The sequence below is a fragment of the Trichogramma pretiosum genome, unplaced genomic scaffold (assembly GCF_000599845.2).
Source record: "Trichogramma pretiosum strain Unisexual culture from Peru unplaced genomic scaffold, Tpre_2.0 scaffold51, whole genome shotgun sequence".
NCBI lineage: Eukaryota > Metazoa > Arthropoda > Insecta > Hymenoptera > Trichogrammatidae > Trichogramma > Trichogramma pretiosum.
Genome location: NW_019641226.1, coordinates 308,118 through 324,733, shown reverse-complemented (window position 1 = coordinate 324,733; position 16,616 = coordinate 308,118). Strand labels below are relative to the sequence as shown.

Genomic DNA, 16,616 nt, shown 5'->3' with positions numbered 1-16,616 from the left:
ATATTCGTAAAGAAGGCAGAATTCGTGATCGACTTATGTCTGTATGTATTTGTGTGTCTGAATGTATGTACTTAGAATGAGTTTTTTTGAAAACGGGACGGTTCATCTTATTAAAATAAACTACATTTAATGTCAATTATGTTAAGGATAAATCCCGATAAAGTGTTATTTCGATCTGTTAAATATTTCGAAAGTTATTAAGATTTCGGTGTTTCTTACATTTTTGAGCAGTAATTTTGGAAGATAAGCAGCCAAACTTTAAATTTAGATCAAAAACATTAGGATTCATCAGTTATTTTAAAAGTTAAATCGTAAAGAAGAAAATTGTTTTATCTTCGGAAATTGTAGTTTTTTTCACAGGGTTGAAGTTTGTAAAATTGCTTTATTAGCTTTTATAAATAAAATAGGAACGATAATTTTTTTATGAAAAAACTTTTTGCCAATGAATTGGCCACGGTTTTGCTTCATTATAGATGAAACTATGTGATAAGCTCGAACACGAGATTAGAAATCAGACGTCGTAGGATAATTTGGTTTACATATTTATAAATTACATGGTATTATCAACAAATGTCTGTATGCATTATGTGATATGTATATTATAAAAAAAAACGTCTTTTATGAGGAAGCTTTACGCCGACGAATTGGCAGCGGGTTTTAATTTATTTACAAAAATACTTTAAAAGTAACTTTTAAAAGCGCATCAAAATGTTGATACTCTATTACCATTCCGGATGTAGTTGTCACTTTTTGTCTCTTCTTGAATTCTCAACTGACAAGTCTGTAAGTCTTATAGTCTACTGCGATTATTCGGTAGCTGTTCGTATTTCAAGTCACTATTTGTTTGAATTGAAAATATATTTATGAATGAAAATTGTTCTAACATTATATACAAGTTAACTTAACGTTACAAACGTTAAAGGAGACCCCTTAATATTCTCTAAAAGATCGTTTTTGCGTTTGAAATGCTAGCTTCAAAAACGGATACCCGAATTTCTTAATTACACGAGTAAATATTTTATGTAGAACTTGTGAATGGGAGTCAAGTGCAGCTCGATTTACGGAAGGTAAAGCGATCGGCTACTGAATGATTTTTAATTAGGTGCGAAGAGCGATACATTAGTCGGAGGTATTTGTAGTATACACGAAACGAAGGGCATGCGGTCAGCCGGAGAAATCGACTGGTCACGCACGGGGTAAACGCGCGACCAACTTCAAACCGCTCGCACGCGATAGTGCAGCGGGACGCATACTTACTGACTACTACTTAAAGTACGACGATCCAATATCCGATCCGAGTAGCGGCAAGTAGTCGCGAGCCGTGACTCGTTGAGCTCTGCCGCTATACAGAGCTATAATGTACGGGACACGCGAGCTGCAGTCTCGCAATTTATTAATAATAAACAAGTGGATGAGCAGTTGTCAGGTGTAGCCGAGGTCTCGCGGTCTCCTCGCCGCGCGGCAACGTAACACGTCTCGCGAGTTGCGGTGCAAATCACGAGCTGCAGCACTGCGCTACAGATCGTACTGAAACTGCACACCGCAGCTACCATACCACCTATCCGTTTTTTCCTCTCCCTCTCTGTCTCTCTCTTTCGTTGCTCGGCAGCTCGCTCGTATATTAATATTAGCGGCTACGCCCGTATACAGCTTCGCTCGCCTATACTCTGCAGCTACTCTCGGCTACATTGCTCATATCGTATTACTGGGGATATATTTTATTACCTCGTCGCAGCAGCGATCCTGCGACGCTCTCGTCGGCTCATCCTCGCGCGCACCGGACGACTCGTCGGATTGTTTCCGGAGTCGCAGTCGCTGTACGCAGCCAAAGGCACATCCGCTAAACTCTTCCTTCCCTTTTCTCGCTCTCGAGCCGCTCTCAGCTTTTCTGGCCTGCGTAAAAGCTCTTTGCACGCACTCCGGTATATATTATGAGCCTTTCCAGGCTCGTTTTTATTTTCTTACGTACAATGGTCCTTCGGCGTAAAAACGAGTCTACCGTCTCGAGCAGGCCAACGAGGCGACTCCAAGTTACTTTGTAGTCAGTCACCGGTGCTCCAGACCGACTATGCTCCTATATGGAGCATATATAGGGCTGATTAGGCGCGATAACAACGCGGATGAGGGTCTGTCTATTCTGGAGCGCGCTCAGCTTTGATTTAGATTGCATTGGCCGATTAGAGCTGAAATGTTGTGGACGCAGCTCGATTCTCTTGGCTCGATCGGGGCTATACAGCTCGAGCTATAAAATTATATATCAAAGCCACAACGTAACACAGGGGTAGACATTATCGGCGAAGAAGAGGCGATCTGACTCGCAGCCCGGCTCGTGCCATGCAGTATATTAGTTAAACTACAGTCGGACCATTATGGCGTGTAGCGTAGGAAAAGGTGGGCATTTGGTAGCTGTACGTGCAGCCCCTCGCGCGTCACGGGCTCTTTCATGTCTTTGGTCGGCGTCGAAAACGCCACTCGCTGTCGGCCGCCGCTGCATCTCTTTCATGCGCTCGCACAACGTGGATTTATGGTCTAGCTGCTGCTGCAGCGCCGTAAGCGTAACTCGCAACTCGTAATCGCTCGCGATGCGTGCCGTATAATATGTACGCTGCAGCAGCAGCCACATGCGTGTCGAAGAGCAAGAGAGAAGAGCGGGACAGTAGTCGCTGCGGCGAGGAGCAACGACAAGTGAGAAGCCCGTCGAGCTGTTCAGTCGCTCGTGAACGCGCATCGGGCCCGCATATATACCTACGTATTATACACACGAGAACAAGAATAAGAATCGCGAGCGCAGTTTCGGTTTCGCGCGAGCTGGCCCATTGCGGACTCGTATCGATTCCGGTATATTAGTCGACGCTTCGAAGCTGCCATTACGGTACGTATATCTGTTTAGCTGTTTTGTACCAATGACTCGTGTGGGTGCAGGTGCATGTGCATGTGTGTATGCGAACGAAGAGCGAAGAGCGAGGTAATTTTGCAGCTCGGCGGGCTTGATCGACAGCGCGACGTCTTGGACAAATAATCACACCCCCGGGCGTCGTTGGCTCGAGCCTATACATCGTTCGGTATAAAAGGCCGCGAAAGAGTCGCGAGCACACTGCGAAAATAAGCTCGCGCTCTCCTCGCCCCCGCATCTCGACGCGCTCGGCGGCTTTAATATAATTTTGTCAGCGCGTGTATTTGAACTAAATTTATATATCTCGCGCGCGCACGCGGATGTAGCATACGCATATAACTTTGTTCCTACGCTCGCATGTGGAATATACAAATACACGTACAGCACGTATGCGTAGGAGATCGTTTGGCATTTGCAGCGGGCTCTCGCTCTCGCTTTTTCTCTGTATCTACTGCGGCGCGCGTTCAGTCAACTCGTCGACGGCCGGCTGGCATAAATCAATCGAGCGCGCTTTGACGACTAGAGCGTGACATTTTTCCAACTTGCAGCCGCTTGACTATATGCAGTTTCGTTTCGAGATGAGCTCGACGCGCCAATGAACGCGGTTCAACCGCGTACATCAATTACATCGCGGCACCATTTACCTGCGCACCTTTTTTTCCTCATTCACATCCCCGTTGTCCATCTCACTCCTCTAACTCTCTCTTTCTATATCTCGAGCAAGAAATCCGATTTGTCGGATTGTCCACATGCGGGCCAGGACGCGTTTTCGTGCGGCGATAAATCTTTTTGCGCTCGCTTTACATCCGCCGCACACGCGTTAATTATAAGAAGAAGCGTTTCCTGCGTTTAAGCGCGCGCGCGACGAGCGTCTTGGAATGACCGCAGTGTAGTACACGCATACACGAATCTCCGTCGAGTTTATACTCCGCTCTGGCTCACGCAATTCGCTCAATCGGCCGCTCGATGTTGTTTTGGCCAATTGATCGCGGCGCGCTCCAATGAAATTGGAATGTTGTAACAGGTCGAGCTAATATAGCGCTGTAGCGGTGGACTGCACTGGCGTCGAGCGAAGAAAAAGGCAATGCAGCCGAAGCCGTCCACTCGGCAGATAATGAGCCTAACTGCGCCGCCTGATCGTCCGTGCCACTACGATGACTACTACGATTACCCCGATTACCAGGAGGATCGCAATTTGCAATCGTTGCTCTCTACTGCTGCTGCCGCTACTCGTGCTGCTGCTTGGCTCCCTAGTCGTCGTCGCTTCTGCCCAGCCTCACTACGGTAAGGGCCTCTTTTATTTCATCCCGACTATGTTATATACGTTTAACACGGCCATTCAAGTCGAACCGCAAAATCCACTAAAAGACAGGAGACAATTGCGACTACAAGAAACGAGCAAACGAGCGTCGCGCGCTCTAAGCGGAAAATCCGAAAATATATATAATGTACACCCCATGCCGAGCTGGAGCATCGCATTGTGTCATTGAGTCATCGAGTCATTGTTGTATCAATGGGCGGCGGCGCGTGCCCAACTGGCCACTCGAAAATTTCGAAATCACGACTGCCTCGTGTTCTGCGCAGCGGCTTGATAAATCACACGCAGCAGCTATTGTTGCCTAATTCAAAGTGCCACGCTATAAGCTCGCGCGTCTAGACGAGTAATAATGTATTGCTTACAGTTTCCCTGGAAGATCGAGCGAAAAGCATCAGCAGCAGCAGCAGCGGTGCAGGCGAGGCTGGCGGTGGCGGCAACAAAAATGCCCATGAAAATAGGGAGCAACTGCCGGTCTTTGAGCAGACGGCGTCCAACGTCACCGCGTTCGAGGGTCAGACCGTCTATTTGCCCTGCCGAGTGCACAATCTGGCCGACAGATACGTAAGTGTATAATGCGACTTATATAGCTACCTGAGGCCGGCGTATAGCCCATGGACTGCAGCAGCAGTTGCCTCCCCCGACTCAGCCGTTTTTTTTTTTCTTTTTTTTTTTGTGCCAGAGTCACGTCTCGCGCCAGGGGCAGATTCCGCAATTCAGCGCGGCGGCAGCTCTTAATTGAAATTCCGCCCGCTGCCTCCCTCTTTCGTCGGCTGAAAATTAGCTTATTTTTGAGAAAGTGCGCAGAGCTGAGCCGCGTCATTCGATGCGTTTGATAGCGCGCGATTTAATTGAAACTGCCTGTTGATTGAAACGGATCGTGGCAGTTATTTGCAGAGAGCAGATCGCAATATAAGCCGGTGTAGTAGTACGAGCTCGACGTCGATGAGTTGTATCTATAATAAGCCCCGCTGCAGCTGATAATTGGCTAACGTTCCGTCGCGGATCGAAACGAAGCGTCGAGCTCGTAGTCGTCGTCGTCGTCGGCTAGCGCTCGATTTTCGCAACATATATATATGAACTCGAGCTCGCTCGCGGATGCGCAATATCCACGAGAGCTGCAACAAAGAATAAAAATAATACCGAGATTGCAGCGACTATATACGAGTCTTTTGCAGGTCATCTCTTTTAGGGCGGCTCGAGTGGAAAAACTTTTCCAGAAGAAAGATTTATAGCCTCTCTCTCTCTCTCTCTCTCTGTTCGAATCGCAACTGCGCGCGCTGTAAAGCTGGCCAGTGAAAAAGCGAGCGAGGGAGCTCTCTGTGCAAAAAAAGAGTCGGGAGAAAAAGTATATGCTGCGCCATGGCAGCGCGCCGCTCCTTTCGATAAGTGCAGCTCGTTCGAGTCTCCGGGGAAAATATATATGTTTAAGAAGGAAAATTGTTACTCTGTCGCTCTCTCGCGCACTGCTGAAAATTGGATCATTGCATTTGGCGCCCCCGCGCGCACTACTATACGGCCGTGTGCACTGTGCAGCGCAATGTGTAGGCGTGCGCGCGTTTTCACTGCAATTACGCGTCATGGTGGCTCCTATAGGAGCTGCGAAACTCAATTAATGTCAAGTGCAGCGGCTGCACTGCGCGCCAACCTCCAGCCCAACGCCGTATTATACATTATGCATGATAAATTGCAAATTTTATTCAAAACACAATGACATTATGCGCAGCGTGTAACGAGCCGGTGACGAGTATATAATGATTAAGACTCGCTGCAGCGTGTTATGTACCAACGACGGGTGTTTGCTCAGCCATCGACATAATTTCTTCTTTTCTTTCTTCTTGTGCCGTCTTATTCTTAAAACTCTTTTTCTCTTTTGCAGCAAGTCTCCTGGATGAGAAGCAGAGACCTGCACATCTTGAGCTTCGCCAGCGTCATGTACATCTCGGACCGGCGCTTCAAGCTGCAGCATCTGAACGGCAGCGACGCCTGGACTCTGCAGCTCGATCGCGTCCGCAAGTCCGACGCCGGCAGGTACGAGTGCCAAGTCAACAGCGAGCCCAAAATCATGTACGCCGTGCAGCTCGCCGTCAAAGGTCACAGCTATACACAAATTACATCCGATTATCGTTTTATCTCGTCTTTAATAATAATAATAATAATAATAATAATAATAATAATAATCGTTTTTGCAGATCCTAACAATCCAGACGAAGGCGAGCCCCAGTCTCAGCAAAGCAGGATAAGTAAGTATATACGCATACACCGCATCAGCTATTCGAGCTTTGGCGCACAAGAATATCTTCTTTCTGTAAATATGACGAATTCGCAGTCGAGAGAGAGAGAGAGAGATCCGCAGAGATCCTCTCGCTTTCCGCCTCGTATAATGTATTTGACTGTGTAGCTACGCCCGCGCGAGTTTAATTCGAGTATAATGGGATTAGCCTTAATTCTTCGTTCCTCTGGAGCCTCTACAGACAGAGAGAGAGAGAGAGAGAGAGAGAGAGAGAGAGAGAGAGAGAGCTAGAGAGAGCTGAGAACTGGAAAGCGCGAAAAGCTAGAGACGAAATAATAATAAAAAACAGTCGAGTCTTGGCTTTGGCTCTTTGAATAATCCAATATTAAGACAAATCTCGCGGCTAAATTAAAAAAGCTACAAAGCTACTTTTCCCGTTTTGCGTGGAGCAGGTTTCGAGAGCACCGCACCGGTCGCCGCCATCCTCGGTCCGAGGGAGCTCAGACTGGCCGCGGGATCGACCATCAGCTTCAAGTGCATCGTCACCTCGCCCTACCTCACGAGGCCCATCAAGGCCGTCCAGTGGCTCAAGGACAACAGACTGCTCACATTCCAGGTTAATTCATGCCTTACAAAAGTATATATGCCAATTGCAATGTCTATTGTAGTTTGTAGAAGGCGATGGCCTTTACGAGCCTCTTTTATATATATTTACTTACCCTCTCGTTTGTATGTATTGTGTTACTTTAGTCCGAGCGAGGAGGCATAAACGTCGAGACGGTAGCCAACACGGCGCAGACTCTCAGCGAAGCCACACTGGCGAATCTTGGCAAGCAGGACAGCGGCAAGTATACCTGCCGACCCAACGAAGGCAAAGCCGACTCGGTACTGCTCTACGTTCAAGACGGTAATGAACATTGCGATCCTAATTTGGCATTGTCTTCCTTGACGATCCTCGTGGGAAACTAACTCGGGACGCTTCTTTTTGCAGGCGAGCTTACGGAAGCCATGCTCAGGGATGCCGCCGGCTACTCCGCTTCTGCCTCTTCCGTTTCGATCTCGGCTCGATTCTTAGCCACTGCTGCCGCCGTCCTTGCTGCTCTTCTCGGCTTTTAGCTTCTGACCGTTTATTTCTTTTGTACATATATAACGTATCGTCGTTCTAGTTATAGCTACTCGTATCATTTTAATACACAGAATTTTATGTTTATATCTGCAGTTGGAGCACAAAGATTTATAAAGAGGAAAATAGGGTAATTTACGTTTAATTACACACGTATGAATTATATCATTGTAACAATGTACTTTTATTGATGTATTCTGTTGGTACAAAAAATGAAAATTTACTTTACTGGGTGTGATATATCGTCGCCGGCTTGTCGAACGAATAAAATGTGCGTTTTGCATCTTCCATATATCATTATTATTAATAAATCATTGTATCGTACGTACACACGAATCGTGTCATCATTTGATCCCTTTATTATATATTTTATTAAATCAACTAGGATGATGTATTGAGTTTCTTTGCTTCCTACGAGTACTTTCCTGTTATTTATTCGCGTTCTGCTTGTCAACTGTACACGTGCGATAGCGCCCAAAGTCTCCTTTGTCCGGCTCGTAAAAATATTTCTAAAAGCTTTCAATGAACTCGCTCAACTCGTTACGTATAATGGAACATTTTGCTGAATAAATTTGGCAGGTATCGTATCCGATCGCAACGAAAAAAAAGTCCCGCCCGATTGCGCAATTATTTAATTGGTTTTCATATATTTATTTATACGATATAAGTTTCAACATGTTTTATATACATCGCAAGTACTAACGAATCTTACAAATTTATCGAACGAAATTGTCATTTTGTATATTGGTTTGCTGCGGGATGCGCTGTGGATCGTTAAAGACGCTGCAGGCACGGCTGCCGCATACGTTACGAGGCTTCGACTTTGGCCGAGCTGCAACTGCATTAGCTGGCTGCACGAGACGAAATGTTCTTTTCTTATTTACAGGATCACGCGCGATCGTGCGCGGAGCTCGAGCTGTCTCCGGGAAAGGATGCAGCTTCGTTCTTGTGAGCGCACGAGGCAACTGCTGAAGCAGCCCGAGCTCGTATAACAGATCGATATACGCCGCATGCGTAGAATGTACAGTCGGTCGCGGCAGCTAATTTTCAACGATTACCAATATCTTTTTTTTTTCTATATATTTATACGTAATATGTACAGGTTGGTAGTCACTGCTTCGGCTTGGTGATTTTGATTTGCGCTTACTTGACTATTACATTATGTATAGGCCCCGAAAGTCGAGCTCTTGGGCTCAGAGCAAAGGCCCTCAGCTCAGCGAGTCGTTGTTGAAGACGAGGCTGGTCAGCATCGAGAGCAAAATCAAGGGAGCAGCCGAGCTCATGGCAGTTCCGCCGTGCTGCATGGCCGCCGGATGCTCACCTAGAGTCGAGAACAGAAAAGCGACGAAGAGATTAGAGTTCTCTCGACACGAGTAGCGCTAGATGGGTATGGCTGGAAAAACTCGAAAAGTCGAAGATATAAACCGACCATTGAGAACGTGAACCGTGACGCTGGCAGGATTGGCGTTGCTGGGTATGCAGGTGTAGTTGCCGCTGTCGCTCAGTCGGGCCTGCGTAACCAGAAGTTTGCTCGTGGTGCCGCTCTCCGTTTTCTCCGTCTCCAAGGATATTCCGCCCCTGCAACACCGCATCGACCGAGTATATGACTCACCGATTCAAAGGGAGATTCGTTTTCGAGTCGTGTTATACCTTGGACTATCGAAGTCTACGAGGGAGGCGCCGTGATGCCAGGAGACGCTGCTGGGCGGCGTGCTGTGCACGTTGACGACGCACGTGAGGCTGATGGTGCTGCCCTTCTTCACGTAAACGTCCTCGGGCTCGCGAATTTTCGCTTGCGCCGCTGCAACACGACGTTCAAAGGGTCAGACTTTATTGTTACTATATAACTCTTGTTGATCTCTGCTGGCCAGCTATATATCGACTAATTCCCCTCCATCGAGTAACACACAATACTTTTTACAAAAATATTTCTAATGTCAGCTGCAAACTAGCTCCTGCTAATATAAATGAAATGCGCTTCATTCGCGTCGATCAAGCTGCAAAGATGCACATCGAAATCGTAGGCAAGCAATAACGCAGAAAGAGAGAGAGAGAGAGAGAGAGAGAGAGACTAAGAGGATTCGGCAATCGGCAGTGGCATGCAGAAAGAGAAAACGATTGGCTACTACGGCAGGTACAATTCTCTGTATACGAGCTACTGAAGCGATTCGAGCGTGAGAGCTCGAGTTGAGTCTAACCTGATCCGAAGGTCCGGTGAATTGGTGAGATAGTGGTGATGGTGATGGTGGTGGTGGTAGCAGTAAGGACAAGGGCTCTGTCTGTTAAATTACACACACATACGAGAGGCAATTAATAAAAAACAATAGTCAATATCTGGCTAAATATCGATCGACTACACTTGGTCTAGTCGCGATAATAATGTGTCGCCTAGAGAGAGATGCCGCATGCAGCTGGTAGATGGTGGGAGGTAAGTCTACGTATAGGATATCTCGAAGGAACTCGTGTGCGGAAAACGCTATTATATATCTTTAAGAGTATATCGTTATAGGAGCTGGGTTACCTTCTACTCGCAGCAGGAAGGGCAGCATGAGCTTGGGCTCGGTGTTGATCTGGCACTCGTAGATGCCGGCGTCCCGGGGCTGCACGTAGGCGATCCTCAGTCGCCACTCGTCGGTCGTCTCGGGATGCAGCACGCTGAAGCGGCCGTCCCCCGTGAACGTGTAGATCGACGAGGTCAGTATGTGCAGGTCTCGCTTCCGCATCCACGACACCTATGCATAATTAATTGTGTGCAGGTGAATCGCACAGAGGGCATTACGTATATAATTCCATTTACACGGTAATTTGCATTATATTTCATAAGCTAGCTGCGAGGGGGAAAAAAACTCGGTCGAATTAGGCAGAGGCCGCGGGCGCGATAAATAACCATCCCGAAGCTCGTAAATCTGTCGACGCGCGCCCGCCAAAAGAGGCGAAAAAACGCCGCGGAAAAGACAAAAAGAGCCAAGGCAGAAAAAGCTCCATCCCCGGCCGTAGTTGCGCTATCTCTATGGAGCTCTCGTACAGCCGGGTGCAATTCTTGCACAGTGCGACGCTGGCAGGCAATGGGAGCGCGCAGCTACTTTTTTGTATTTGCCTAGATTGGACGCGCGCGGCTTGCTCGCGGCAAACTTCGCGACGAGTCTCGAAGTGCGTTTAAAAAGTCGTGCGCGTCGGCGTCGAAGGAGCCTCCCATACGTCCTATAGTAGTCCTTGTGTTGGCTTGTACAGTAGCTGCCGCTGCGAAATTTGTCTCGGAGGCGGCCGCAGCAACTTTGCTCTCTCTGTGCGAGAGACTTTGCCATTTGGATAAAAGCTGAGGCGCGCCTGGTATATATGGCTAACGACGACGACGACGACGAGCCTGCCGCGCGCCTCCATATCCATCCATCCGACGACGACGAAGCCATTGTTCGCGAGCTTGCGGAAAAAAGTTCGCTCGGCTGAGATTGCACAGTCATTTGGAGTGCAGCCCGTGCAGTACACAGTACACTGTACACAGTACGCAATGGCTAACGCTCTCTTTCTCTCTCTGGCTCTGGCGAAAGTAAGCGGGTGAAAAGGCAGAAAACGAGGCAACGGATCGCTGCGATGCGGCTATATAGGTTTTTCTTTTTTTTTCAGATAGCCGAGGGCGTGCATAAAGTACGGCATTGTCTTTGGCGGCAGTAGCAGCTATAGCCAGTGGAAAAGGTAGAGAGAGAGAGAAAGAGAGAGAGAGAGAGAGAGAGAGAAAGCGATAAGACGTGCGCGGGATAAGCAAGTGATGCATGTGGGGCTGCCCCTGCGGAATGCCCCCGTTAGTGGCTCGCCTGTGTACAGCTTAGCCCGCCAGGCCACGACGGAATATACGATAACTGCTCTCTCGACCGAACTTTACGCGATCGGCTTTGAGCGAGCTTTGGCCGCGTCGTGAGCGAGCAGTCATCGTCATTAGCCATCGAAGCCTCTCGTTCGGACGATCTCTCGTCGCGACTTTCTCGAGTAACTACGAGCTCTATTCTGCCTCCCTCTCACGGCTCGATCGATCATGGATGCGATCCTCAAGGTACGCCTCTCGCTCGTTCGAGCACGGACGAGCCGACGTCGCACTGATCGCATAAATTTCTCGATAACAGGTGGCTTGCTGCTTTTGTTTGCTGAGCTTTTCCTACGCGGCTCCACCGCAGCCGCAAGACAACAACCAATTGAGCAACGAGATTCCGCTTCTAAATCACGAGGACGTACTAACGCAACAGCCCGGCAGACGGGCCGGACCACCGCCGCCTTACGACCTCGTCGGCCAAGACAACAATCCGCCACCTTATTGGGCGCAAGACAACGAGATTTACGAGCCGCCACCCTCCTACATGATGTCGCAGTACAACAACTTGCACCCCGGCCATAGGGCCAACGCCACCGCCGATAGCGAGGCCGCCAGCTCACGGGGATGTAGCCGGGAAGATTGCGCCGATTGCGAGGCTTTTTGTCGGCGGCCCACTCTCGACGGCCTCTGCTCGCTTATCGCCGAGTGCTGCTGTCCCCAGTTCATGCCTAATCCCAACCGTTTTTAATTTATCCACATTGCGACCCGCTTTAATAAATCTCTTTGATCGAGCTTGACATTTTGTTTTTTCTTTTCGACAAATTCAAAATTATTATTATACGGACGAGGCTTCGAAAAGAGGCTAAAACTTTACTCGTCAAAAGAGCCTCACGAGCGAAGAATCTAGTCGGAATTCTAGGCTGAATTCGTGACTGACGTCATTCTATTGCTTGCACAAGTTTCGCAGTACATTAGCTGCACGACGCGCATAAACAGCTGAAATTCAAGTACGAGCATTTGCCTCTCGAGAGCCAAGCAGCGTCGCAATTCAGGCAAGTTGCAACTCGTACATTCGCCGGCAACATGTACAACTCAAAGGTATATCTAATTATATAACATATCGAAAAAAGAACCGAGTTTTCGTATCGAACCTCGGTCTAACGGGGATCACTTGAAAAATTGCTCTGACCATATGAGCGCAGGTGTGGACTTTTGTGAGCTCGCTATGGATCGTTGGGGTCTTGATCATCGGTAGCGAGTCGGCATCGCTTCCAGAAGACCTCAGCAACGATCGCGAGAGCAGCGTCAACGCCACGGGCGATTACTACAGGTACCAGCTGGACAACGGCACCGAAGTGTCGGAGATCGACGCCTTGATCAAGCCCGAGGACAACAAGGGCCCGCCGCCCCCGTACATTCCGAACCACGAGGAATTCGGCGAGCCGTCGCCGTACTTCCCTGCCGAGAACGAGAACTCGGAGAAGCCGCCCAAGTACACGATGCGCGACCCCATGCCGCCGGTCGAGACTCGAGTCGACATTCCCGATTCCGACCAGACTTGCACGGAGAGCGTCTGCTTGCACGAGTGCCGCCAGTTCTGCAAGCGACTGGCCATTTCGGGCTGTTTCGTCCTCGCCTGCACAGCCGTTGTGGCCTGCTGCAATGAGCTCGTGGCTCTGCGCGCTCACCACTAGAATAATTCATTCTCCCGCGTCCTTATTTTATACTCATTATTGTATCGAGAAATTAAATGTCAATAAATTAAATGGATTGACGAATCAACGAGATGGTTTACTTTCAATCAATCAGCGGCCAACGATTACTTCTCTTCCATACATTATTTTCCTTCTTCTTTCCCACGAGCCGTCAGAGAAAATCTTATCAAAGAATTAACAAATTGAAGATTATTTTCTCTTGGGGCTTATTTGGCTTGAAAGTTTTTCACAATCGTTTTCACTCTATTTATTTTACGATTTATTTTAGCTTGATATGAGCTAAAAGTTTTAAGCATTATGTGAAGTTTTGATATAAATATCAAGCAAAGAAACCCAATGCAAAGGTTTAAAATTATCCATACAAAAAAGTTTAGCTTTATCAAAATCGTTGCCACCCTCGCTGGCAAGGGCGAGGTACTTTTAAGAGCGATTGATACGAATTATTTTATTGCCTCGATGATTCTCTCATAAATGTAGACTTTTACAAAAAAGTAATGAAAAATCGTTTAGTGAAAAAAAGGTCTATAATGTAGATTAATCGAAGAGTTTTTAATTGAACTCTGATTGGTGACCAGGTCCTCTGTTAAACTTGTCCAATGACGAAGACGTCAAATGTCGTGCAGTTTTAACTGCAGGCGTGTGCGATAAGTTCACACGAAAATTTTACGATTGGACACGAGTCACGAGCAATGTTTTATTACAAACTTGTCGACTACTCACTTGCAACATTTAAAAAAATTTGGCATTCGCTCAAAGTTTCAGCTACCATTTAGCACATCGTTTTGGAAGCTCCTTGCAGATAAGCTCGAACAACCGAATACGTCCTAGAATAGCCAAAGTAAGTGATCTCCATAAGCGAAAATATAATTTGCAAAGGAATAAAAAGTAAAAATAATCGAACAATTATTGCATTATTCAGATGCGGTTTTGGATTCTATTAACGATACTTAGCCTCGTGAGCATCTTGAGCGCAAACGCCACGAAGCCAACGAGAAGACAGCGTCCGACCCGAGCTCCGAGTCACTCGGACGACGGAAGGCCGGTCGGCCCGCCGCCGCCCTACAACCCCAACCACCACAACGAGCCGGCCCCGTACTACCCGGGGGAGCACGAGCACAATGAGAAACCGCCGGCCTACAAGGAATGCAACCCTCAGGCGTGCCGGCGCTGCGGCGCCGACCGCGACCGATGCAGACATCCCCAGAACTCGCGCCTCTCCCGTTTCTGCATCGGCCTGTTCGAGTGTTGCTGTGCCCCGCTTCTCGATTGAGCAACTCGACGTTGAACATACGTTGATCTAGGAGCCAGATGACGCAACTCAACAGCAGCGTCGTCACCTTTACATCGTAGATCTTTCCAATCGATGCTTGATACATTTTTTATATTTTAAATAATTATTCAAACTCGATAAACTTTTCTGTTTTTGTTTGCTTTCACGTTCACCCCTCAGCGTTAATGACAATATCGTCACTCTGCTGTGCCGTACCCTCCACTCCATCAACGAGTATTAAAGAATTAATTCTATTTATTAAAAGTTCGAAAAACTTGTCGGATTATTTGTTCGCGTTGAATGCGCTCAAGCTGCTGCATATCGAATGAAAATTGAGCGCGAGAATTTCGACGCTTTGGCAAAAGTCGCACGCGTCCAAAATTCCTATAGCATATAACGCTTTTTATTCGTCCGCCGCTCGTGTATACATACTTTTTGACGCTCGCGATGTCATCCCGATTAAAGGTAATTCGATCGCTGCCGCCGCGCGCAACAATCGCTCGCACGAGCTCGCAATTTTTTGACGCGCGAAAACGAGCTCTCGCAGCTCTCGATGTAATTAAATCTCTCATCGGAAGCGTCGCCAATTTATAAAGTCGGAATATATAGTGCCGGCGTCGATCCTGACGCTATATACGTGTAGAGAACAATTCGCACTCGAAAACGACGAGAGAAAAATTCGTTTCAAAAATCTTAGGAAGCAGCGCAGCCTTTACTATATGGTTAATTGTAACAAAGTCGATTTTTTGCTCTCGTTTGTGAGGTCGCGTATTTTGTTTCCCCGAGTCCAACAAGTCGAATACGAAAAATATTGTTTTGCAATTACAAATCAGCTGTAATTAATTGTGAGCTTGCTCGAAAGCACCTAACAACGGACCAAAGTTTTGTTTCGAGCAAAGGAACCGAGAAGGGCCGAGAATGTAAGATATATCCCGCGTAAAAAAATTTAGGTTTCGCGGAACTTTTTTTAAGTTTGGCGATTTTGCCGAACTTATGTAACGTCGCCTACAAACAGGCCACAAAATTCAAAACTTCGAAAACCTCCAAAACGCCTGCCCGTAGGCAGCCCGTCTTACATGCAGCTCCGCGAGCTACTCGGGACTTTCCGAACGGCCCGGCGCCCAGCTGTAAGAAATCTAACGCCTTTTTTTACGACCGCCATAAACACTCAACAGATACATTTTTCGACAAAGAAAAAGGCCACATCGAACGATCGAGAAAACGAACGTTCGAGAATATGAAAACACATGGCAAATATTTCTAACCGATATGTAAAACGCCCGAATTATTTAATAACTAATATTCACTCCGAATCAGCCTCAGATTGAGACCGATACACCTCGATTTCTACAGACTCTCTTTTCTTTCATAAAACCTCTCTCTGCCTCCCGCAATAAACAATAAGGCCATAAACAATTTAAGTTACAATAAACAGCCAATGTTAACGTGAGGAACAGCGGGACAACCGAAATAGCAACGAACAGCTAAGTATAACATTTACCCTATGATGTAACAAACCAATTAAAAAAGAACAATTAATAACAATTATTTGCAACTGAATAAACATAATTACAACATCACTTGTAAGTACAATGTTCGAGAACATTCGATGGTCGGCTTGGAAATTGGAAAAGGACAGAGAGACAAAACCTTCGGCGCAACGTCGTCATACGACAGATTGGGCCTATCAAAGCTCTCAAAGAGCAATAAAAATCTCAGCCGCCGAAAGCCAGCGTCGACTAAGTCACCAAAAGCTTCAGTCGACTCTGCCTATTCGTGCTCCAGCATTCTAACAGTACAGATGTACACTAAAATCGCGCTCCGCGAGTAAAAGTGAAGTGCTCTTAACAACTTATAGTATAGAGCTCACTGTCCGGCCCCAACTTCCAAGCCGCCATCCAGTTCGCTTGTACAACTAATCAACGAAAATGTAAGTCTACGTATAATGTCTTAAATAAACTCTCTATTTTCTTTATATAAAACTACTCTCTCTCAATTCTTGCTATCCACCTACAAACATGCTACGCTAAATAAGTAATAATAAACCTAATACATTCACTGCCGACCTGGCGATGAACGAGTAATCGTTTCGCCGGGTCGAACGTGTTCCTCCTCCATACAAATACACGTCGCTCGCAAGTCGCCGGTCCTCAGCCGACCTCTTGTGTCTCGTCTCCTCGTGGACGTGGCACGAGAAAAGGCTAAAATCGTTATCCGAGGCCACGCGAACCTTCGGTTTGCAACACTAAGTCCCTTCTGGAC

At 47.2% G+C, this 16,616-nt stretch overlaps 3 protein-coding genes across 5 annotated transcripts in view; 2 read left to right on the top strand and 1 right to left on the bottom strand.

Annotated features, from left to right (window-relative positions):
• Positions 1–2,724: 2,724 nt before the first annotated feature.
• Positions 2,725–7,636, top strand: LOC106660603. 2 transcript variants are annotated; one of them, XM_014383665.2, is made up of 8 exons: positions 2,725–2,872; positions 3,918–4,177; positions 4,576–4,772; positions 6,088–6,301; positions 6,401–6,451; positions 6,894–7,057; positions 7,192–7,348; positions 7,433–7,636. In XM_014383665.2, exons 2-8 carry the CDS (start codon positions 4,048–4,050, stop codon positions 7,555–7,557), a joined length of 1,038 nt encoding a protein of 345 aa, XP_014239151.1. In that variant the 5' UTR covers positions 2,725–2,872; positions 3,918–4,047; the 3' UTR covers positions 7,558–7,636. The 2 variants fall into 2 exon arrangements, with proteins under 2 accessions (XP_014239151.1, XP_014239150.1); XM_014383664.2 differs by having other exon boundaries at positions 6,894–7,078.
• Positions 7,637–7,724: 88 nt separating this feature from the next.
• LOC106660604 (hemicentin-1-like) overlaps positions 7,725–16,616 on the bottom strand; it is a 17,168-nt gene continuing 8,276 nt past the window's right edge. The window contains exons 4-8 of one of the 2 annotated variants that reach the window (XM_014383666.2): positions 10,086–10,296; positions 9,763–9,843; positions 9,215–9,365; positions 8,994–9,142; positions 7,725–8,885 (exon numbers count right to left, since the gene is read on the bottom strand). In XM_014383666.2, the coding sequence (XP_014239152.1) occupies positions 8,773–8,885; positions 8,994–9,142; positions 9,215–9,365; positions 9,763–9,843; positions 10,086–10,296 (705 nt within the window). In that variant the 3' untranslated portion in view covers positions 7,725–8,772. The remainder of the gene's footprint in view (positions 8,886–8,993; positions 9,143–9,214; positions 9,366–9,762; positions 9,844–10,085; positions 10,297–16,616) is intronic. The other variant, XM_014383667.2, reaches the window with a different exon arrangement.
• LOC111693526 lies at positions 12,391–13,151 on the top strand. Its single transcript, XM_023458260.1, has 2 exons — positions 12,391–12,467; positions 12,572–13,151. The coding sequence occupies exons 1-2, from the start codon at positions 12,453–12,455 to the stop codon at positions 13,061–13,063; spliced, it is 507 nt and encodes a 168-aa protein (XP_023314028.1). The 5' UTR covers positions 12,391–12,452; the 3' UTR covers positions 13,064–13,151.

What these genes read in the sequence shown, in the direction of transcription:
- LOC106660603 (XM_014383664.2), top strand. Translation starts at nt 4,048, where the DNA reads ATGACTACTACGATTACCCCGATTACCAGGAGGATCGCAATTTGCAAT. An exon ending in TTCTGCCCAGCCTCACTACG is followed by an intron (nt 4,178 to 4,575) that starts GTAAGGGCCTCT and finishes TATTGCTTACAG; the next exon opens with TTTCCCTGGAAGATCGAGCG. An exon ending in GTCTCAGCAAAGCAGGATAA is followed by an intron (nt 6,452 to 6,893) that starts GTAAGTATATAC and finishes TGCGTGGAGCAG; the next exon opens with GTTTCGAGAGCACCGCACCG.